This window comes from Myripristis murdjan, chromosome 9 (genome assembly GCF_902150065.1).
Source record: "Myripristis murdjan chromosome 9, fMyrMur1.1, whole genome shotgun sequence".
NCBI lineage: Eukaryota > Metazoa > Chordata > Actinopteri > Holocentriformes > Holocentridae > Myripristis > Myripristis murdjan.
Window position 1 is genome coordinate 37,636,410 of NC_043988.1, and position 23,807 is coordinate 37,660,216.

The 23,807-nt window shown below is 48.4% G+C and overlaps 2 protein-coding genes across 2 annotated transcripts in view; both read right to left on the minus strand.

Annotated features, from left to right (window-relative positions):
* LOC115365035 (barH-like 1 homeobox protein) overlaps window positions 1–4,267 on the minus strand; it is a 7,084-nt gene extending 2,817 nt beyond the window's left edge. Inside the window, exons 1-4 of the mRNA XM_030059746.1 lie at window positions 3,935–4,267; window positions 3,618–3,703; window positions 274–283; window positions 1–78 (exon numbers count right to left, since the gene is read on the minus strand). The exon at window positions 1–78 is cut by the window's left edge and continues 104 nt beyond it. Of these exons, the coding sequence (XP_029915606.1) occupies window positions 1–78; window positions 274–283; window positions 3,618–3,703; window positions 3,935–4,267 (507 nt within the window). The remainder of the gene's footprint in view (window positions 79–273; window positions 284–3,617; window positions 3,704–3,934) is intronic.
* A 2,955-nt stretch (window positions 4,268–7,222) lies between these two features.
* cfap77 (cilia and flagella associated protein 77) lies at window positions 7,223–23,470 on the minus strand. The gene is made up of 6 exons (XM_030059747.1): window positions 23,408–23,470; window positions 21,926–22,025; window positions 16,403–16,637; window positions 15,950–16,052; window positions 15,733–15,834; window positions 7,223–7,339 (listed from the first exon to the last, which is right to left on the minus strand). The coding sequence occupies exons 1-6, from the start codon at window positions 23,468–23,470 to the stop codon at window positions 7,223–7,225; spliced, it is 720 nt and encodes a 239-aa protein (XP_029915607.1).
* Between the last annotated feature and the right edge of the window lie 337 nt (window positions 23,471–23,807).

Here is a 23,807-nt window from a genome sequence, read left to right on the forward strand (position 1 = left end):
GCTCTCCAGGCGGGCCAGCTGCTGCTCGCTGAAGGCCGTGCGAGCTTTACGAGGCTTCTTCAGCCGGCCGCCGCTCGCCTCCGCCACGCGCTCCGGCCCTGAGACAGAGACAGCACACGTCAGGAACCGGAGAACCGTCCTCTTGGCGTTCTGCCGCAGGGTTCTCGTTTTGGCTAAATGTTTGGTGCTCAGCTGAATTCAGATTGAGGGATCAGGGCCGAGGGAGAACCCGCCAGGTTCCTTTCTTTTGTTTTTCTAAAGAGCTGGACAGACGTCCCGGCAAGTCAGTCCCAGAACTGGTTAGAAGAACCGTTCTGCAGCGGTGGACCTTCGTTTCTGAGAGTGTGCGGTCTGACAGGTGAAGGAGAACCATGACTTCAGGACAGAAAATTAATTCTGTAAAAATGCAAGAAGAACCAAATTCAGACAGAACTTCTGTCCAGAAGACAGAGACGTTTGTTAAGAACGAGGGAACGTGTGAGGGTCCACTTTGTCTGTTAGAAAGAACAAAGAACAGATCACATTCTTCATAAAAAGAGTTCTTTATAGGAAAGGCTCTTCCACATCATAGCTCCTCGTGGTGCTGTGAAGAACACTAAAGGTTCTGCATGGCACCATCTTCAAATGGTTCCAAATAGAACCGTCATGGTGCTGTGAAGAACAATTAAAAAATAAAATGTATTGCATTTTTAGAAAGGTTCAGCATTGTACCAGTCATTCCAAACACACCAGTTCTAAAATGGTTCTTTAAAATACTGTGTAGTTCCATGAAGAACCAGGAGGTACTAAAGAACCACTTTATTAAGTGGATGGCTCTTCATTTGAAAAAGTATATTTTAAAAAAAAAGGGTTCTTCATGGAACCAACTGGCTCCACCAACAAGTTTTTGAAAAAGGTTCTTTAGAGAACTTTTTTTTTGTTAAAGTTCTTTGAAGAACCACCACCACCTCAAAGAACTTTTTGGCAGGTCTTTGAGGCACCTTTGGGGATTCCTTGAAAAACCATTTAAGAAATGGTTCCTTAACCCTATAAAGCCATTTGTATCATATCTGATAGACGTTATCAAATAACACATTCTGTTTTCAGTTAAATCAATACTTGACCAAAATTCTGTTGTTTACCTTTGGACACTTCCCCTGTTCACCCTGGACCACTGGCACTTCAAGTACTGTCAAATATGATACAACAGAAAAATCGTATGTAGCCTAATAACATATGTAATTTTTACATTTTGTTAGAGGACTAAATAAAGAGTTCAGTTTCAAAAAATTGAAATTTTCTGCCAATTCTTTCATAGTTCAGGCTTTATGGGGTTTTAAGAACCACGCACTTTATCTCAGTGTTTTTTGTTTTTTTTTTAACATGATTTAAATGTCATTTATGTGACTGACGTGTGCAGGAACCCTCAGACTCCGCGTGTGCTGGTGAGTCGCTGTTTTCCTGTGTGTGTGTGAGTGTGTGTGTGTGTGTGCTTCTCTGTCTTTTTTCTCTCTGGAACAAATCAAGTGAACTGGATCAGATTTGAAAGGGTTAATAATAATAAATTCCTAATTTCAGCTCTGAACCCACTTTCCCCCTTTTTCATTCGAGACAAGTGACTTTACAGAACCAAGAACACACACACACACAGTGACATACACTCACACACAGTGACACACACACACACACAGTGACACACACACACACACAGTGACACACACACACACACACACACACACACAGTGACATACACTCACTCACAGTGACACACACACACACACACACACACACACACACACACAGTGGCACACACACACTCTCTCTATGAAATTACATTAAATAGAAATAAACGAAGTCAAATGAAAAGTAAAAATTAAATGAGATAAATCAGAAATGATGAGTTTGAGTTCTGATTGTTTTTATTCTGCTGATGAAGGTGACAGGCGGTGCGTTCAGGTGACAGGCGGTGCGTTCAGGTGACAGGCGGTGCGTTCAGGTGACAGGCGGTGCGTTCAGGAGCAAATTTACTGTAAGAAACTCGATCAAAGAAAGCCAATAATACACCAGGTTATTATTATTATTATTATTATTGTTATTGTTGTTGTTGTTGTTGTTGTTATTGTCATTATTATTGCTGTTATTATTACTGTTATTATTATTACTGATAATAATATTAATATTATTATTGTTGTTGTTATTAATACTGTTATTATAGTTAATATTGTTGTTGTTTTTGTTTGTTGGTGTGTTTGTGGTCGTTTCTGTATTGTTGTCGGTGTATTTTCTGGAGTTTCTGTCTCTTTGCTTCATCTTCAGGTTTATTATCGTCTTATTAACAGCACGAGCCGCGCGCCGCTTTGATGGCGTTAATAAGGAAGCCGATTAGGGCCAAACTGTCCGGCGGCTTATTAATTATTAACCAGAAAATATAATTATTGGTTGTGAGAGAGAAGCCGCTGACAGGAGCTTTAATGTCCCGTGGCTGCGACACACACACACACACACAAACACACACACACACACACAGCAGAGCACAGTGTATGTGTGTGTGTGTGTGTGTGTGTGTGTGTGTGTGTGTGTGTGTGTGTGTGTGTGTGTGTGTGTGTGTGTGTGTGTGCGTGTGCATGTGTGTCGGAGTAAATCATAAAACATCTTAGTGTCACAGGCACTGACCGACGCCTTTTTCCTGTCAAAATGTCATTAAAAAAAAAAAAAAGGTGGAGTTTTTAAGGTGGTTGCTCAGACGCAACTGCACACACACACACACACACACACACACACACACACACCCCGACTGCTGTGTCGAGTAATAAAAAAATAATATCTGATCCGATCTGATTTTTTTCTGCACTTTATAGAAATGTGGGTCAAAATGCCCTCCCGTTTTTTCCTCTTATGAACAAGAAACTTCAGATTAAATTGATTCTGAAAAGTCAATTTAATCTGTCATATAGAGCCGCGTTTCTATTTTACAGCAAAATCATACAAACAGTTTTTGTACGTTATTATTTTGTATTAGCCAATAATAATAGCCTAATAACAACAACAACAACAACAACAACAATAATAGTAATAATAATAATAATAATAATAATAATAGCCTAATAATAATAAAGTTATCTGCCGTTGACATCCCGTGCTCAGATGCTTTAGCAAAAGAACAGAATAGTAACATCAGCAGATTTCTGTCTGTACAAACTGACTCGGTCTGTTTTTTGTTTGTTTGTTTGTTTGTTTTTGTTTTTGTTTTCGTTTTCCCCAGATAGCCTAAATAAAGGTTCCTCAGGTCTGCCGTTTCTTTCTGCATCTGAATGAAATCCACTCTCTGTGGTTTCCGGCTCTCAGAAATCATTCGGCCTGTCTGAGGTCTGAGGCCCGTGCCTGGATCTCTGAAATCAGAGTTGTGAAAATCTCAGGTTGGTCACTCTGTTGTTGTTTTATTGTTTTTGTTTTTTTTGTTTGTTTGTTTTTGTTTTTCTAACTTTATGCAGGCTCACTGAAGTCAGCGTCACTTCAATCAAATTCAATAGTTTAAATTAATGAGATCTATAAATTAATATCTATGATCATTTAATTTCAAAGTCATCATTTAAAAAGGCATTATCTCTGTTTTTTACGTCATTCATTCTTTCATTCATTTTCTTATTTTTTTAATTTTCTCCATCTCACCTCTGGATTCGCTGTCAGAGGAGGAGTTGCTGTGGGTTTTGTCCATGTAGTCCAACTCCAGTCCGGACTGGAATGTCTCGGAATCGGCCTCAGCCTGTCCCGGATCAGAGTAGGACTGTCCCGGGTCAGAATAATGCTGTCCCGGATCAGAGTAGGGATGTCCCGGGTCAGAATAAGACTGTCCCGGGTCAGAATAAGGCTGTCCCGGATTAGAGTATGGCTGCCCGGGGTCAGAATAAGGCTCGCAGGTATCTGGTGGCCCGTGAGCCTTATTCTGACCCCGGACAGCCTTATTCTGACCCGGGTCAGGGTAGGACTCACAGTCCACCAGAGGCCGGCAGTCCGCCAGGATATCCCGGATGAGGAAGGACGAGTTGACGGCCCGGGGCTGGACCAGTTGCCCGGGATGGAGAGGAGACTCTACACGGGGAACAGGCTCTCTCCGCGGGGACGGAGGCGACGAGCAGCCGCTGCTGTCCTGGTCTGAGCGCGGGCTGAGCTCCGGGGGTGAGCGGCTCTCCCCGGCGGAGTTTCCCCGGGAGAGGAGCGCGCTGGGCGGCCTGAGGCAGAGCAGCGAGTCGATGCGGAACCTGGAGCAGCCGGAGGGGGAAACCTCCATCACTCTGGTGTGCTTCAGTCAAAACTCTCTGCTGTTAACCCAGAAACCCGCGGTGACAAAATCCAACAAACAGCACATTTAACTCATGTCTTAGTGGGTGTGAAGTGTAGAAACATCCAGCCGCAAGATCCCCGGAAAAAAATAAAGATTAGTTCGTTCGTCGCGCAAAATTAAGCAGCAACTTTTAAAAGTTTCTAAATTTGTCTTTTCTTCGCTTCAACGAAAAAGTAGAGAAATGTAGATAAAACGTAGAAACAATGATGATAAAGCACAGATTTAATTCAGCTCAAGTTCAGCTTCTTATTGATCCATCGATCCGCAGGGCTGACAGGCAGACAGATAGGTAGAGAGACAGTGAGACAGGTAGACAGGTTAGCTGCTGATGTGACCACAGACAGGAAACACAGAGAAAAACTGCGCAGTTTATAAAGGAAGGAGGAGGAAGAGGAGGAGGAGGAAGAGGAGGAGGGAGGTGACCGGACACTCATCATCTTATCAGTAACATTAATATTAATATTAACATTAATATTGACATTAATATGAACATTAACATCACTGTTAATAAAATAAAAAACGAAAGGTAATCTGATTGTGTGATTTCCTGTCCAACTCATTTTCAATATCTTTATGTTTTCCTGTTTCCATCAGCAACAAAACTCAGGACATCATCTTCATCTTCAGTATGAATCACTTATTTGAGTTAATTTGTTAAATTAATTTGCCTTTAATCTCGGAGCTCGCTCACTGATGTGCTGTTGCGGTTCTCTGGAGAACAATCTGCAGATCAGCTGTTCAATTTAAATTGACCCTTTTTTTAAACACCACAAATCCTCAAAGAACCTTTTGTGAAAGGTTCCTGATGGAACCAGTGAAGGTTCCCAATGTCAAAGAACATTTATTGGTTTGCAAAATCACTCAGTTGAAATGGTTCCTGAGAGAACCATTAGATAAAAGGTTTTTGTGGAACTTTTTTTTTTTTTAAGAACCAGGTGGGGTTCTGTAAAACAAATTGTTCCTTAGGTTCAGTGTTCCGTGTATTGTCATCACCATGAGGAACCGCTTTGGGTTCTGAGTTGAACTTTAGGGGTGTGGAACATCAGAAGCAGTTCAGGTGGAGCTCTTCTAGAGGAGCAGAGTGTCGATCAGCTCCACAATCAATATCGATCAAACAGCATCAGATCAATACGTCTGATGTTTGATTCACGCTGAAAAACCACCAGGATCCCCGTATCTCCTAACAGAACAGAACCAGAGGTTCTGTGTGAGCGTCAAGAACTTTGTGTGGGACGTTAACGAGTCCCTTAACCAACTCCTGAAACATTAAATCAAGAGTTATCAATAACTGCTTGTTGTTTTTATGTTAATTTGATACATTTTGTGATATTATTCCTGAATTATCCCCGAAACGCCCCTCACACACCAAAACCTGAGGTTCCACCTGAGAGAGAGGAGAACATCTCCAGCGGACTGAGAAGGTTCTGGAAACTAAATGTTAAATCAAAGGACAGGAAGGAAGCCGCGATCGGCCCTTTCATGAAACAAGGGAGATGTTCCTTCAAATTAAAAGCCCTCAGTCTTTCAGCGAGGAGCCGTCCAGGTGTTTGGGTTCCATGCTGGGTTCCTCTGTGTTCTTGTTCTCCTGCTTCTGGACCGTTTGGTTCCTCCTGATAATGAAGCCGTTCATCCTGCTGACCATCTGACATCAGACAGCTTTAAACCTGTCTCTCTGCCTGCCTGTCTGCCTACCTGTCTCTCTGCCTGCCTGCCTGCCTGTCTGTCTGTCTCTCTGCCTGCCTGTCTGCCTACCTGTCTCTCTGCCTGCCTGCCTGCCTGTCTGTCTGTCTCTCTGCCTGCCTGCCTGCCTGCCTGCCTGTCTGTCTGTCTCTCTGCCTGCCTGTCTGTCTGTCTCTCTGCCTGCCTGTCTGTCTCTACATGGCTACACAGACAGTTGACATGATGCTGTGTTCAATGTAATTGAACTTGGATGGAAAATTCATTTCACAACCAGAACACACACACACACACACACACACACACACACACACACACACACACACACACACACACACACACACACACACACACACAGCAGCCAATCAAATGGATGAAATCAGTAATTATTTTTAAGTACTGTTCAGTGATCAGCAGTCAGTCAAGTCAAGTTGCATGACGCTTGGAACCAAAAGGCATCTGTGATCTGTAATCTGTAATCTGTGATCTGTAATCTGTGATCTGTGATCTGTAATCTGTAATCTGTAATCTGTAAACACTCAGTTTATTGTAAATGTGATAATAAAAAAAGCTAAATGCTCACAGTAGATTGTAGTCTAATCTGGATTAGATTGGAGGTGACAGAGGAGGACCAGGGAATAAACAACTGATTTTACTGTGGTAACACTACAGGGAGATGAGCCACCTGCAGGGGGCGCCGCGGAGCCTGAAACTGGGCTAGGCTGAGTCAAACGAACAGAAAATATATTACATATTAATATGAAATGCAATTAGAATAGTTTTTGTGATTTCAGAAATATTTATTGTTTTGCAAATTTTCAGGTAATTTTTTTACAATTTTAATTTTTAAAAAATCTGGTAATTTATTGCTACTTTGCTTCACCAGTTCATGACAGGAATCAAGTGATTTTGCTCAGCTTTCAAAGGGTTGATGTTACGATAAATTAATTCACATGAAATTGTCACGATACAAAACTCCATGATTATTCTCAAACGATGTTCTAATCTGACCTCTTTGAATCTTTAACTGGAGTTCAGGATTAACATCCAAACAAGTTAAAACCAAAACAAAAACATGAGGAGTCGAGGCTCTGCATCCTGCTGCTGCTGTGAACATGACCTGTGATGACAGGAAGGTAAAGAACATCAGTGACACTGAGCTCCGCCGGGAGAACGTCAGAGAACCCGGCGGTTTCCTCCCTGCTGCATAACAAGACCAGAACGTCAGCTGAGCGGTCCGTCCAGGCCGGCCGGGCCCGCCCCCGGGGCTCCTCTCCCGGGCGCCCCGCACGTCCCGGGACGAGCCTGCCGGGTCCTGAAGGTGTCGAGGGCGGGAGCCACCTGAGGAGGAAGAGGAAGGTCCTGAACAGTCCACACATCAGAAACTCTGTGACTGTACTTTTTGTTTTTATTTTATTTTGACTTTTTGTTTTCAGTTTCAGTTTGAATTAGTTTCTAAAGCAGGTTTACTAGTTTGGTTTTTATTTCCAAAAATGTTGTTTTTACTTTAGTTTTTATTGATTTCAGTTTGTTTTTTTTAGGCCAGAAAAACCATTTAAAAATATATATTAACAACAACCATTCATAAAAGACAACTGTAAAAGATGTTTGTCAACTGGACACAACAACAACAACAACAACAACAACAACAACACTTAGTTATTGGTTTTTTTTTTATTTGTGTTTAAGTTGAGGAGAAGGTTTATTCCCAGCTGGGTTTGGTTGTTTTGGTGGTTCTGGTTCAGGACGGGGCGAGGCGGGACGGGGTGAGGCAGGGTGAGGAGGGGCAGGGCGAGGTGGGGCGGGGCAGAGTGAGGGCGAGGCGGACTGAGGCGGAGCAGGGTGAGGCGGGGCGGGGCAGGGCAGGGTGAGGTGAGGCGGGGCAGAGTGAGGGCGAGGCGGAGTGAGGAGGGGCAGGGCGAGGTGGGGCGGGGCAGAGTGAGGGCGAGGCGGACTGAGGCGGAGCAGGGTGAGGCGGGGCGGGGCAGGGCAGGGTGAGGTGAGGCGGGGCAGGGTGAGGTGAGGCGGGGCAGGGCGAGGCAGGGCAGGGTGAGGTGGAGTGAGGCGGGGCGGGGTGAGGCGGACTGAGGCGGGGCAGGGTGAGGCGGGGTGGGGCAGGGTGAGGCGGGGCAGGGTGAGGTGGAGTGAGGCGGAGCGGGGCGAGGCGAGGCTCACTCCTCAGTCTGCGCTGTAGGGAAACACTGCAGACCGCCCAATCAGGGCGAAGCCATCAGCCACCATATTGGCCCGCCCACAGGAAGTGGAAGGACAGTGAAGCTTCCAGCCTCATAAAAGAAGATGTCTGACGTGACAGGTCCCGAGACCCAGGACCCCGTCCCGACCCAAACAGGAACCCTGTTGGTTTAGCAAGTTCACATCACCAAGCTAATGTTAGCGAACGTTAGCTTTGCTAACCTGAGCCGGCTCCTCCCACACTAACATAGACTTCCTCAGCACAGCGGCTAACAAACGCTAGCCAAACTGGCTAAAGCTAACGTTGACTGAGCTGCCAGACACCAACAGACAAACAATAGGACAGCAATGCCCCGCCCACACGGTTTGACTGACAGCTTAAATCTGTGAAGAGATGCCACAGTGATGGCCGACCAGCCTCCTTCAGATTAGCAGCTGAAGTTTGGATTCCTGTGTTGAGATTTCCCAGGAACACGACATCACCTGCAGTGACAGGCTGTGTGTGTGTGTGTGTGCATGTGTGTGTGTGTGTGTGTGTGACAGCTGTGACGAGGATGAGTTTTGCCTAAAAATATCTGAGTGCATCTTTAAATTGAGCCGAGCTCCAGTGAGCGGTGTGTTCAGGTTCCCCTGGGCTTCCCTGCAGGAACACTCCGCATGAAACCCGACTAAATGCATCTTCCTGGGGTTTAGAGAGCAAAGCTGACAGACAGACAGACAGAACAGAGAGACAGACAGGCAGGCAGGCAGGGTCCTCTTGTTTCAACACAGAGCATCAAATGAGCTCCACATCTCCCAGCCTGACCAATCAGAGAGCGGCGGGAAGCGCGGCGGCGGCGTGCCGTTTGTTAATTTAAATAAGAGCTGTTTGTTGTTGCCCTGCGGTCGCCTGTTTGTTTGTGTGTTTGCTGCATGTTGTGTTTCCTGTGAGGAGCGGGGGATCGGCGTCCAACTCCGAAAACAAGACGTTGGACAGAAAGAAGAGCGAGAGGAGGAGGAGGAGGAGGAGGAGGAGGAGGAGGGGGAAGGGGAGATGAAAAGATAAACAAACAAATGATGATCAGATGAAAGAGGAGGCACAGCGGACGAGGTGAGCGTCGCTCTGACAGCAGATAACGAGCTGCTAAATGTTTCATGAGGTTAACACTCAGCATCAATATCAGCTGTCATCACACAGAGGGAGGAGGAGGAGGAGGAGGAGGAGGAGGAGGAGGAGGAGGTGACCGACAGATAAAGAGAGGCATATCAGAGGAGGAAGGAGAGAGAAAGAGACGGGCAGCTCATTAGAGCTGACAGACAGGTCTGCAGGAAGCTAACAGGACGGGGCTGCAGGCGTGGCTGCGGCCAGCAGGGGGCAGCAGCTCAGCCGCTTTGCAGCCTGTCAGCTGTTCGCGGGTAGAGATGCAGACGGCCTGAGGACAGATTATGACCTGATCTCAGAGTGAGACGCCGAACACGACGAAGAGCTTGCTTAGGGCCCTGTGGCCACCAGAGGGCCCCCAAGAGCCCCTGTAACAGGCTCATACCCCTTTTCCACCAGAGAGGTCCCAGGGCTGGTTCAGAGCCGGTGCCTGACTCAGCACCAGGTCTTTGTTTTCCCACCAGCCAAACTGGTTCCAAACCGGTTCCAGGCAAACACCAACTTGGAGCAGGGGCTAAACAGGGGCCAGAGAAAGAACCGATTGTTATGTCCAGGAACCACGGACAATGGCTGTATATTAACTTAGCATTTATTCGCAGCAGCACACACACACAGGCGCGGGAATCATAACAACAACAACTTCCTGTGTAGCCGCACTTCTCGGCTGTCACGTCACACACTGTCGTAAATCACATGGACAGCCTACAATGGTATGCTACATTCACCCCCCCTTTTTTTAAAACATCAAACCCAGTGCAAACATCCGAACCAAGTGCAATAAGGCTTAACACTTACTAGAGCACAGAATAATATTATGGTCTAAACAGAGCCAACCTGACTGAGTAAACTGGGTAGACTGCCGATTTACCCGCATAGCCTTGTGGGTTATTCTGCCACATGACAGGCCATGCACTGAGCTAAAACTCTCTAAAAGTCTGTAACATAATCTCTGAGGTAATAAGGCCTCTGACGGGCCCGGACAGGATGGGGATCAAGCTGCGGAGGCTCGACCAGCTGTGGAGCCTCGATCGGTGCATCTGGTTCAGGGTGGTTCCCAGCCAGGATCCCAGGCTGTGCATCCGGAAAGTCCCAGTCCCCAACTGTGTGGTGATCAGCTACAGTTGCCGAGTGTGAGGCAGGTGGCAGCCTCACCCGCCTAAGGCGACAGGCATGCCAACGTGAACCATCAGCCAGGCAGAAGGTGGCTGGTCCCAGCTGTGCTGAAATCTGCTGCGGCGTGGACCAGAATGAAAGTAGCTTGTGGGGTCGACTGGGCCGACGGATGTGGACCCAATCAGACACTGCGAGTGCAGGGCGTTTCACTTTGTGCCTACTGTCAAACCGCTGCTTCATGCTGCGTTGCCGTTCCGCCACTCTGTCACCTGGGGAAGACACCTCTGCTTGAGTGTCTCCCACTGGAGGGCGCAGACGGTCCAGGGGAAGCTGGAGCTCACGCCCCAGCATCAGGAGAGCTGGAGAACAGCCAGTTGTGGCGTGCGTCGTCGCTCTGTAATGGAGTAGGGTGCTCTGCAGTGCCGATGAGAACGACAGGCCCTCCGCCATGTGTGCTCTGAGCCCGTTCTTAAGTGTCTGGTTATACCTCTCTACTCTGCCGTTGGCCTGTGGGTGATACAAGGCCGTCCTGATGTGTTTTATCCCCCTCCCTTCAGTGAAAGCGGCGAAGTCGGCCGAGACAAACTGGGGCCCGTTGTCGGTGGTGATAGTGTTGGGCACCCCCCAGCGGGCAAACAGGGAGGAGAGGAAGTCGATAACCACCCTGGTGGTGACGGACCCAGTGGGCAGCACCTCGGGCCATTTGGAGTGGAGGTCATAGGCCACAAGGAGGAAGCGCTGGTGCTGCGGGGTGCCATGGAGTTCGCCACAGATGTCCACCTGAATGTGGGTCCAGGGCACCTGAGGCCATGGTACAGGTTGCAAGGGCGGAGGCGGGGGGGGACCAGTCTTACCGCTGGTGAGGCAGGCTGCACAGTCCTTCACCATCGTCTCTACGTCTCTGTCGATACCTGGCCACCAGACCAGGCCCCTGCAGCGTTGCTTGACCTTCACAATGCCCAGGTGGCCTTCATGAACCATGGTCAGGACGCGTTCTCTCAGGGTGCTTGGGATCACCGTGCACAGCCCCCTCGCCACGCAGACATCATCCCAGCAGGAGAGGTCGCTCCTGACCCGGTAGAAGGGCACTAGCTCCGCTGGCACTTTGGCCGGCCAGCCATCGCGGATGAAAGTGCGGACCTGGGCGAGCACAGGGTCCTGCTCGGACGCTGCATGAAGTTCTGGCAGAGAAACAGCTTTCTGGAGGGGTGTGTGCAGCATGAGAACCAATTCCGGCTCTGAGGAGTCCAGGGTGGCGTCTGGTGCAGGGCTGGGTGTGGCTCTGGAGAGTAGGTCCGCCACAACGTTGTCTCTGCCAGGCGTGAACTGGGTGGTGAAATTATATGCCTGCAACCTCTCTGACCACCGGTAAAGGCGCAGTGGCCGATGTCCTGATCCAGTTGTGGCCAGTAGAGCTGTGAGGGCCTGGTGGTCTGTCCGTAGTGTGAAGTGCCGTCCATACAGGTACATGTGCCACCTCTCACATGCCCAGATGCAGGCCAGCGCCTCCCTCTCCCCCACCGAGTACTTCTGCTCAGCCAGGGTAAATGACCTCGAAGCGAACGCCACCGGGCGCTCGGCCCCGTGCTGGAGTTGAGACAGGACCGCGCCCACTGCCGTGTTAGAGGCGTCGCAGGTCACAAAAGTGGGACTCAGTAGGTCAAAATGGGTGAGTACAGGAGGGGAGGTGAGCTGTGACTTGAGTTGTTGGACTGCGGTGGAGCACGCAGAGGTCCAGGCCCAGGGTGCGTCCTGTTTGAGGAGGGCGCGCAGCGGCGCAGTGGTCTCAGAATAGTGGGGAAGGAAGCGCAGATAATACGCCGTCATTCCGAGGAACGATGACAGCTGCGCTGGGCAAGAGGGTTCAGGCAGGCGCAGGATGGCGTCGACGTTCGAGTGGAGCGGGCTCAGGCCATCAGCAGTCAGGCGTAATCCCACAAATTCGATGACGGGCGCCGCGAAGATGCACTTTTCCCCGTTCAGTGTGAGGTTGTGGCGGGCAAGCACGTCCAGCACCCTAGTGAGACGGTCATCGTGCAAAGAAGATGTCGCACCATGCACCACAATGTCATCCAAATATGTGACCACCCCGGGGATGCCAGCGAAAATGGTGGTCATAATCTTCTGGAAGCAACTCGGGGCGGAGCTGAGGCCAAAGGGCATGCGGGTGTAGCGGAAGACCCCATGTGGGATACAAAGGCGATGAGGTTGCGGCTGTCCGGATGTAGGGGAACCTGCAAATACCCCTGCCGTAGGTCAAGCTTGGAGAAAACTGTGGAGCCATGGAACTTGGCAGATAGCTCTTCCACAGTGGGCAGTGGATATTTGTCTGGGACCACTGCTTTGTTCACCTGCCTGAGGTCAACACAGGGACGCAGGCCGCCCGTTTTCTTCTTTGCCACCACGAGATTAGAGATCCAAGGTGAGGCGTCGACTCGTTCGATGATTCCGGCGTCCAGCAGTTTCTGTAGCTCGTCCGTGACACCATCGCGCAGGGCGAGGGGCAGACGGCGGAGGGGCTGGATGACAGCAGACACGGCAGGGTCGATGAGTGGTTGATGGTGGAAAGCGGTGAGGCAGCCCAGCCCAGTGAAGAGTGATGGCCAGCGCTGCTGCCAGGATGTAGTCACTGTCAGGATAGTGGCTCCCATGTTATCTGTGATGGAGAAGCCTAGGGCGCAGAACAGGTCAAACCCCAGGAGATTGGCACCGTGGCGGGACACTTGGAAGGTGAAAGCTGGAAGCGCTCTCGAGCCATAGCGCACGGAGAAAGTGGCAGTGCCCACCATGCCGATTTTAGTGTGTCCGTAACCATACAGCTCCTCCGTGTCCGCCTTGATTGTCTGTTTGGGGAAGAGCCGCCGGACAGTGGATTCACTAAGAAGAGACCGGGAGGCAGCCGTGTCCAGTAGCAGAGGTAAGCACACGCCATCCAGCTCCACTGTGCACCATGTAAATGGCTTGGTACTCGAGCCCACGGAATGAATGGTGGTCGGGCTCTGTGGGCGGGGCGAGCGGTGTTGGGATCTTGTGGAGGCGGGTGTTGAGCGGCACACCTTTGAAAAGTGATTAAGCTTACCGCATCGCCGGCATCGCTGCCCCGTAACTGGGCAGACGGGTGCGCGTGTGAGATGAGAAGAAGAGCCACAGTTCCCACAGAGCCTGCGTGCTGTTGCGTCTTGGCGTCCCGCTACATTAACCTCCAGCCCGTCGTGAGGGGAAGCGGGGTCAGGAAGCTGGGCAGCTGGTGCTACCATCTGTGCCAGTGGAGTGGAGTGCGAGGGAGGCGGGTCCAAGGCCGCTAGCTGTGAAGTTAACTGAGCCGCCGACTCCAGCTGAAAAGCCATCTCGATAGCCGCGGTGAGTGTCGTGTCGTCTGGTGACATAAGCAGTTTCTCGCGCAGTTTGGGATTAGTTGTGTGCTCGGCTAGCTGGTCCCGAATCATCTCCTGTTCCAAGGTGTCAAACTTGCAGAGACTCGCCAGACACCGGAGATCGGTGACGTAATGGTGGACGGACTCACCCTGCCTCTGTCGACGTTGGCGGAAGGCAATCCGTCTGGCTATGACACTTTGTGGAGGGGCGAAATGTTTGGCTAATAAAGCAACACAGTCTGCATATTTTGCTGCGGGTCCGAGAGTACGGAAGATGCGTTGTCCCTCGCTGCCCAGGCTGTGGATCAGCGCAGCCCGCAGCCGGGCGTCGCTAGTCTCTGCGCTGTCAAGGCCACAAGCGGTCACAAACGTCTGAAAAGATTCATACCAACGGGGCCACGGGACCGGGGGCTCACCAGGCAGAGCGAGGAACGAAGGTAGAGGTGAAAAGGGAAAACCCTCCATCGTCGCCAATGTTATGTCCAGGAACCACGGACAATGGCTGTATATTAACTTAGCATTTATTCGCAGCAGCACACACACACAGGCGCGGGAATCATAACAACAACAACTTCCTGTGTAGCCGCACTTCTCGGCTGTCACGTCACACACTGTCGTAAATCACATGGACAGCCTACAATGGTATGCTACACCGATGACGTGACCAATCGCGTCATTGGTGGGCGGGGTTACAGACCCAAACGGGAACAGCGATCGCTATAAACGTAAAGCTAAACGTAGTCGTTGTTCGTTTCGACCACAAATACGACGGGTAGGCAGCAATAATTGCGTTTTTCTTCTCTGGATCAGAGTGGGCTTAAAGACACGAGCAGGATTTGCGTCGCTACGGTGGCTCATCCATATTGGTTATTGTGATTCTGAGCGAGTGTCTCCCACACCCACGTGGTCACGTTTCCCGCTGACGTCATGACGTGGCTCCTCTTGGCTGTTGGCCAAAACAACAACAAAACAAAAACAAACCAGGTCTTTGTTGGAACCAGTTAAGCACCGGCTCTAGAACCAGCACCGAACCAGCACCAGGTGCTTTTTGGTGGAAAAGGGGCAGAGTGATGATCCTGGTATGAATCATGTCATGCTACGTCATCATCAACAACAACAACAACAACAACAACAATAATGATTCTCCAAAGTGCAGCTCAATTTTGTTGAAGGGGAAATCTGTCATGTCTGTTTCCAGCAGGTACCTTGACCTCTGACCTCCAGCTGTGTGAATGAAAATGGGTTCTCTCCCCTTTGCAGACACGCCCACCTTCTGCTGATCCCATGCAGTTTGGGCCCCAAAGCCTGCAGTCCACATGTGTTCTTGTGGCCTGTTGTAAAATGGTGTGTGTGTGCAGACTGGGGCCTAAACAGTCTTGGAGCTGCATCAGTTGGCTTTGACTGGAAAGCTGAGACTCTTGTGGATTCAATGAGCCACATTTGATTCCTGTGTGATGATGTTGGCCCCCATAGCAGCCATTTCACTGCAGGCAGAGACTTTTGTCACACTGGACGTCGCTGGAGAAAATGACCTCTAGTGACCTCTAGGAGAATCACAGCCTCATCAAACTTTACACACACAAACTAGAGAGCGAGGCCGTTCAGAGGAGCTCTGCTTCTCCAGCTGGACTGACAGTGAGGGACACTTTCTGACTCATTTCCACAACACAGCGCTCAGCATGCAGTCACAGGAAAACACAGCTCTGACAGAGAATCCAAGTCAGAGCCTGAATGTTCCTGTGCTGCTGCTCAGGGTCTCTGTGTCCTCATGTGGGATTTTGGAGGATTTTTGAACATTTTTATTAATTCTGCAGCGGACAAACCTGCTTACATTTTGCACCAAACCTGTGTGGTGGTGCTAAGGTGGTGGTGTTTGGGTGTGTGTGTGTGTGTGTGTGTGTGTGTGTGTGTACCTCTCTGAAGCGAGGCAGGGTGAACGGTGTGTGTGTGTGCGGCAGAGCTCTGCTCCTCCTCAGCAGACTCGTCCTGGTGTCTGGAATACAACCTGGTTTTGACTGCAAACACACACACACACACACACACACACACACACACACACACACACACACAGTGAGTGAAGGGTGGCCGTGCGAGCATCAGGAGTCATCACTGGGGGCGGAGCCTCCTCACCTTCAGCTGCTGCTGGCTGCTGGTTGGATTCCTGAGCTGCTGCTCGTCCAACCAACGACGAGCAAACTGATGAGACAACAAGTCTGAGAGAGGAGAGGACGGCCTGAGAGACAGACAGGCAGAGAGACAGACAGGGGGAAAGACAGACAGGCAGAGAGACAGACAGGCAGAGAGACAGACAGGCAGAGAGACAGACAGGCGGAGAGACAGACAGGCAGAGAGACAGACAGGCAGAGAGAGAGAGAAAATGGGACAAAGACAGACAGGAAAGGAGAGAGAAAGACATGACGAGTGCTGTCGTGCGATTAATTAGAACACACCAATTCAAGTTTAGCTCCTCCCCTTGAATCCTCACAGCCAATAGCGACAGAGGAGCTTTGCTCTGATATTGACTCTAATGTCAACATGCACTGTGTGTGTGTGTGTGTGTGTGTGTGTGTGTGTGGTCCTGACTTTGTGCCGATTCCAAATGTGATGTCGGGCACCGCCGGGCACCGGGCCGTCCTGCCGCTGGGAGGCTGAGGGCGTTTGGGGGCGGAGCTCTGCCGCTGGGCTCGGTACTGACTCAGCTCTCTGGCCGTCACCAGACCCAACCTCACCCCGTCCCGGTTCAGAGACACAAAGTCTGGATCAGGACGACGAGGACGACAAGATCCTGATCCAGACTGGACCCTCCAACTGGACAGGACTGGAGAGAGAGACAGACAGACAGACAGACAGACAGAGAGAGAGAGAGAGAGAGAGACAGACAGACAGACAGACAGACAGAGAGAGAGAGAGAGAGAGAGACAGACAGACAGACAGACAAACAGAGAGAGAGAACCAAGGACTGATAACCCCAATATATAAGAACGGAGACAAGTTTGACCCAAACAACTACAGAGGGATCTGTGTGTCCAGCAACCTGGCAAAACTATTCTGCAGCATTATCAACAGCAGAATCTTACAGTTCATCACTGAACATAACATTCTGAGCAAAAGTCAAATTGGATTTCTCCCAAAATATCGAACATCAGACCACATATTTACTCTCCACACCCTCATTGACAAACAAATACACCAGAACAAAGGCAAAATCTTCTCATGTTTTGTAGATTTTATAAAAGCATTCGATTCAATTTGGCACGATGGCCTTTTGTACAAATTAATTGAAATGGGTATTGGAGGAAAAACATATGATGTCATAAAATCAATGTACACAAACAACAAATGTTCAGTGAAAATTGGCAACCAGCAAACAAATTCCTTCCCTCAAGAACGTGGTGTCAAACAGGGATGTAGTCTGTCTCCCACTCTATTCAACATTTACATAAATGAATTGGCTAAAAACCTAGAACACTCCACGTCCCCTGGTATCACCCTAGAAAACACTGAAATCAAATGTTTGTTATACGCTGATGATGTAGTTTTGCTGTCCCCTACTAAAGAAGGCCTGCAGCAACACCTGGATCTCCTGCACAATTTCTGTCACACCTGGGCTCTGACTGCCAACCTGGACAAAACCAAAATACTGATTTTCCAGAAGAGGTCTGGGAATCACAGCCTTAAACATGAATTCTACCTGGACAAAGTCAAATTGGAGCATACAAAAAACTACACATACTTAGGCCTCAATATTAGTTCAACAGGTAGTTTTCAAATGGCTGTGAACGAGCTGAGAGACAAAGCGAGAAGGGCATTTTATGCAATTAAAAGAACCATCAAAACAGACATACCAATTAAAACATGGCTAAAAATTTTTAAATCAGTGATAGAACCCATCGCCCTATATGGCAGTGAAATATGGGGCCCACTCAGTAAACATTTAAAATTTACTGACTGGGAAAACCACCCAATTGAAAAATTCCATGTGGAATTCTGCAAAAACATATTGCACCAGAGGAGACACATCCCCAACAACGGCTGCCGAGCAGAACTGGGCCAGTACCCCCTACAAATTACAATTGAAAAAAGAACCATAAAATTCTATAACCATTTAAAAACAAGCGACCCCCAGAGTCTCCATCACGAAGCATTAAAATGCCAAGAGAAAAACTTGGAAAAAAGCCCCCTCAGTCAGCTCGTCCTGACCCTCAGCTCCCCGACCTCGACACCAGACCCCCAGGACAGACCCCAAACCATCCGGCCCAATCAGATTATCACCAAACAAAAAGAGAAATACATCACCCACTGGGAAGACCATACAAAACACCAAAGCAGAATGGCATGTTATTCTGCCCTAAACAGACCATACTCAGTGGCAGAACACCTGACCACCATATCTGACCTCAGACTCAGAAAGACCCTGACCAGATCCAGGCTGAGGGACACAGTCTGGCTCTGGAGACACACCTGGACTCCCAGGGAGGACAGACTGTGCTCGCTGTGCCCACAGGGACAGGTGGAGACAGAGGAACACTTCCTACTCCACTGTGACAAATACAAACCAATCAGACAAACGTTCTACCCCAAATTTAAAGCCAAATATAATGAATTTGATACACTCCCTGATGGAGACAAAATAAAATATCTTTTAGGTGAAAAAACAAAGTGCTGCACACTAGCAGCCGAATATGTGACCTCCTGCCACCGACTAAGAGACAACCACGAAAACACCACACTGGAGTAAACCACCTCTCCTTTCCTGTAAATATGTTTATGTTTATGTTATATGTTTATGTTTAGCAAGAATGATAAGTTATGAAAAATGGTTCAGTTGTGCCACCGTGTTCCTTGTGGCATGACGATTGAAAAATCTTTAAATTGTTAAGCTGTTTATATCTATATTGTTATTGTGTACATTGTATCACTAGTCGATTATCCATTTGTTTATTTATTTTTATTTTTCCCTTTTTATTTATTTATTTATTTATTTATTTTCCTTTTCTTTTCTTTTATTTTATTTTTATTGTCATTATCACTGCTATTTGCTTTGGCAATATAAGCACTGCCTTGTCATGCCAATAAAGCTATTTAAATTGAAATTGAATTGAGAGAGAGAGACAGAGAGAGAGAGACAGACAGACAGACAGACAGACAGACAGACAGACAGACAGAGAGACAGAGAGAGAGACAGAGAGAAAGAGAGAGAGAGACAGAGAGAGAGAGAGAGACAGACAGACAAACAGAGAGACAGAGAGAGAGACAGAGAGAAAGAGAGAGAGAGAGACAGAGAGAGAGACAGAGAGACAGAGAGAGAGAGACATCAAATAAAAACAAACACGACACCTAACGACCACCAGGTGACCCTAACGACCACCAGGTGACCCTAACGACCACCAGGTGACCCTAATGACACTAACGAGGTGGTCCCTGCAGGGAGGAGCACTAACGAGGCAGCCACCTGGAGAACGTCCCCACAGGTGAAGCAGCTGGGACGTCCCACCTGTCTGTCAGAGCTGAAGGAGAGAAACGTGTTGAGGAACCTGCAGACAGTCCAGCTGAGCTCAGGTCAGCTCCGTGTGGAGGACCAGGAGCTGCAGGACTGAGAACCTCCACACACACACACACACACACACACACACACACACACACACACACACACACACACACACACACACAGGAGGACCAGGAGCTGCAGGACTCTGAGGAACGTGGCAGGACCCTCAGCAGCAGATGAGAGCTGCTAACCTGGTGAACAAGCGGAGACTGAGGGAAGGGGTTTGGATCAGGAGCTGGCTCGGAGCTGCCCCGCCCGGCCCCCTCAGCCCACTCACCTGTCTGCTTCCATTCTCCAAGCAAACATCAGGCACAGCTCGGCGTGTTCAACCCAATTCTCAAAACGATCAACTGTCACGACGGAAAAAACCCAAGAGAGTCAAGAGGCGGTTTGAAAATAACTTCATCCCTTCACTCTGATTCCACTCATCTGCACTTTATTTTTATCATTTCCAGTTCAGAGCGCTCTGCTTTCTGCTGGTTTGAATGAATGAAAGTCAAGGAGAACATCCTCACTACTATTCAAATGTGTGTGTGTGTGTGTGTGTGTGTGTGTGTGTGTGTGAGAGAGAGAGAGAGAGATTGACAGATGAGAAGAGTCTAGTTCAACCACAGTGTGTCATGTGAACACTGAGATGCTGCTGACTGACAGCAGATACACACTGAACCTGTGTGTGTGTGTGTGTGTGTGTGTGTGTGTGTGTGTGTGTGTGTGTGTGTGTGTGTGTGTCTGTGTGTGTGTGTGTGTGTGTGTGTGTGTGTGTGTGTGTGTGTGTGTGTCTGTGTGCGTGCCGGCATACGTGTGTGTGAGTGAGTGAGTGACAGTGATGGCTATAGCCTGAAGGCACGTTTTCCTCATGCAAACACACTCTGACAGTTGACCGCTGCTGTCCTGTCCCCATGTGCAAATACACACACACACACACACACGCACACACACACACACACACACACACACACAGTGCTGGTGGAATCGAACCCGCTTCAGAACAATGTCGGTTCTCTCTGCTAGCTGAAGATAAAAGTCTCATTAAACACTTCACCTCCTGCAGGACATCAGGGGCGTTCAGGTGCGTTCAGGTGCGTTCAGGTGTGTTCAGGTGCGTTCAGGTGTGTTCAGGTGAGCTGGCTGACGCTGAGGACTGATAAAGTAACTCTGACATCATTAGCTGTTCAGTCCTGCTCTCAGTGTCTGCTGCCTTAAAGGAACACTCCCTGTCTTCCCCAGACTGAGACCAGATGTTGGACCTCTGGACGTCCACTGGTTCACTTCCTATGGGTAGCATTTCCTGTTAGCCTAGCATAAAGACTGGAAGTCTATGGGAGTTGTTAGCCTGGCTCCGTCAAAGTGAAAAAAATAACAACAGTCAGAAAACAGGCGGTTTGTGTAAAATTGCTGAGGTTTGTGAAAACAGCAGGTTTGGTTCTTTGTGTGGTCGTTACTCAGCCGTCATTTGGAAATTCAAAGACATGCAGAGAAACCAACCGCTCCTAAGAGGACATTTCTTCTTAAAACCCACTTCTGCAGATCCTGACAGTCGGTGTTTTCTGATTTGGGATTTGATCTCAGGTGGAGCCAAACTGACTCGTGAGCTGTGATTCTGGATAAAACCTGGGGAAAGGGACTTTAATGTCATGTAAAATATAAAGTGGTAGTGAAATAAGCTATGGCAATATGATGTGGTTGAATATCGATATTAAATGATGTCTGGATCAGCACCAGTGTTGGGACCAATTACTCACAAAACTAATAAGTTACAATTACTAATTACTTCTGTAAAAAAGTAATTTTGATTACTACTCAGTTACTGCTGCAGAAGAGTAATTCAATTACTGTGGAAAGTCATTTTTATGATTACTTTTTTCTTTTCTTAAATCCTCTTATTAATGCACATATTTTTGCGTTGCTGTTGCAGTGTGGACATTGCTGTCAAATTTCATCTCTCATTGTCAGTGTTGGCCACGTTACTTTGAAAAAGTAATTCATTACAGTTTAAAGTAGTGATGCCAGCTTGTCCAGGTGGGGAATTGAACCCCCGGTCTTCTGTACGGCAGGCAGAGATACTATCCGCTCTGCCGTCATGGAACATGTGTGCTTTTTGTAATTTGTGCTCAGTCATTCTCCATGCATGTTGATAAGTTACGAAAAACTGCAAAGTCCGACCAGTTTGAAAATTGACACACCGCTTTTTCTCCACAAGACGCACATTTTTCGAACAGGATAGTAATAATAATAACAATAATAATAATAAGTATTAGTAGTAAGTAACGGCTAGTAACGACGCATTTTATTGTCAGTAACAGTAACGGCGTTGTAACGGGGGAAACAGTCATTTCTTTGATTACTCGTTACTGATAAAAGTAACGCCGTTTCTTTATAACGCCGTTTCTCCCCTCACTGGTCAGCAGTGAGACTGGAGGAGTTTGGTTGATGTAATTAAAGGGATCCCAGACGCCTGGTGGACGTCACCTGGTCAGACGGGCAGCAGAGCACATTTTCATTTATTATAGATATTAAACATATAATTAAGATCTGTTGTTAATTAATTAATGTCCTACCCTCAGCCACGCCTCCGTCCCGCACCGTGCTGCTGTCTCCGTACACAAAGTCTGGCCCGGGACGGCTCAGACCTCTGGACCGACTGTGGCCCAGGGACGCCTGTGGGCGGGGGTGGGGGCTTTATCAGCATCATCATCCTCATGAAATCCTGCTCAGTCAATCACACACACACACACACACACACACACACACACACACACACACACACACACGCCTGCACCTCACCCCTGTCCAGCCAATCAAACAGTCAGCCAGTCTACACACACCAAGAGAGAGAGACTGTGCATGTACGTGTGTGTGTGTGTGTGTGTGTGCTTCAGGTGAGTTGTCAGGTATTTCAGCTCCTGGCCAATCAGTGTGCTCCACCTGATTTCTGGTCAGTGCTGCTGGTCATTAGCCTGCTAACATGTTAGCATTTTAAACTGCTAACATGTTAGCCTGTAAATCTGGGAACAAGCTTAAACAAACAAACCAAAAAAAAAAGTCATTGACCTGAAAACTGGCCAACATGTAAATTTGTTAACTTTCTAACCTGTTAAAGGGACACTTCACCCATTTAGAAAAAAGGGATCTTAAATAAATAGTGAACAGAGTAACAGTGCTCTGCAGGACCCGTCCCGCCTCCGCCCAGCATGAGGCCTTCACTGACTCTGTGAGCTGTGACTCTGCACTGAGGCTGTGCTGCCCCCTGCTGCTCTCAGGGCTCTATTACACCAGCAGCACCTTACAATAAAACATCATGCTCAACTGTCAGCGTGTGTTTGTGCAGGCCTGCTGAACATGCAGCTCTCCTGCTCTCCTGTTCTCCTGTTCTCCTGCTCCCTGTTCTCCTGTTCTCCTGTTCTCCTGCTCTCCTGTTCTCCTGTTCTCCTGCTCCCTGTTCTCCTGTTCTCCTGTTCTCCTGTTCTCCTGCTCTCCTGTTCTCCTGTTCTCCTGCTCCCTGCTCTCCTGCTCTCCTGTTCTCCTGCTCTCCTGTTCTCCTGCTCTCCTGTTCTCCTGTTCTCCTGCTCTCCTGTTCTCCTGTTCTCCTGCTCCCTGTTCTCCTGTTCTCCTGTTCTCCTGTTCTCCTGCTCTCCTGTTCTCCTGTTCTCCTGCTCCCTGCTCTCCGGTTCTCCTGTTCTCCTGCTCCCTGCTCTCCTGCTCTCCTGCTCTCCTGCTCCCTGCTCTCCTGCTCTCCTGCTCTCCTGTTCTCCTGCTCTCCTGTTCTCCTGCTCTCCTGTTCTCCTGCTCTCCTGTTCTCCTGCTCCCTGTGTGTGTGTGATGGTTTTTATTCCCTGTCGGCTGTGTTTCACTGGTCAAACTGGGACTGGAGTTTTGTGGAGGTCAGGTCTGCCTCACAAGAGATTTCAGTCTCAGATAAGAAAGTCAGGAGAGTTTGTCCTCTGAGTGTGTGTGTGTGTGTGTGTGTGTGTGTGTGTGTGTGTGTGTGTGTGACCATGTGACTGCAGAGGAGCAGCAGCCAATCAGACTGCAGCTGTTACCTTGATCAGCAGCGGATTGGTCAGCATGGAGTCTCTGACCACGCCCACTCGAGGAGAAGACATGTCTGATGATGATGATGATGATGATGATGATGATGATGATGAAGGTGATGATGATGATGATGATGATGATGATGATAAAGGCTCTGGGAACAAACAACAGTAGAGATTCTTCACCTGAACATCTAATAAATACATGTTTCCTTCAGTAGAGACTAAAACTGCTTCTACTGCTGTTACTACTACTATTAGTACTACTGTTAGTACTACTAGTTCTAATATTGCTACTTCTACTACTACTATTGCTGTTAGTACTACTATTACAACTACTAGGCTACTACTGTTAGTAGTATTAGCTGCTATGATAATATTTGTAGAGCTACCTTTCACACGACATGCA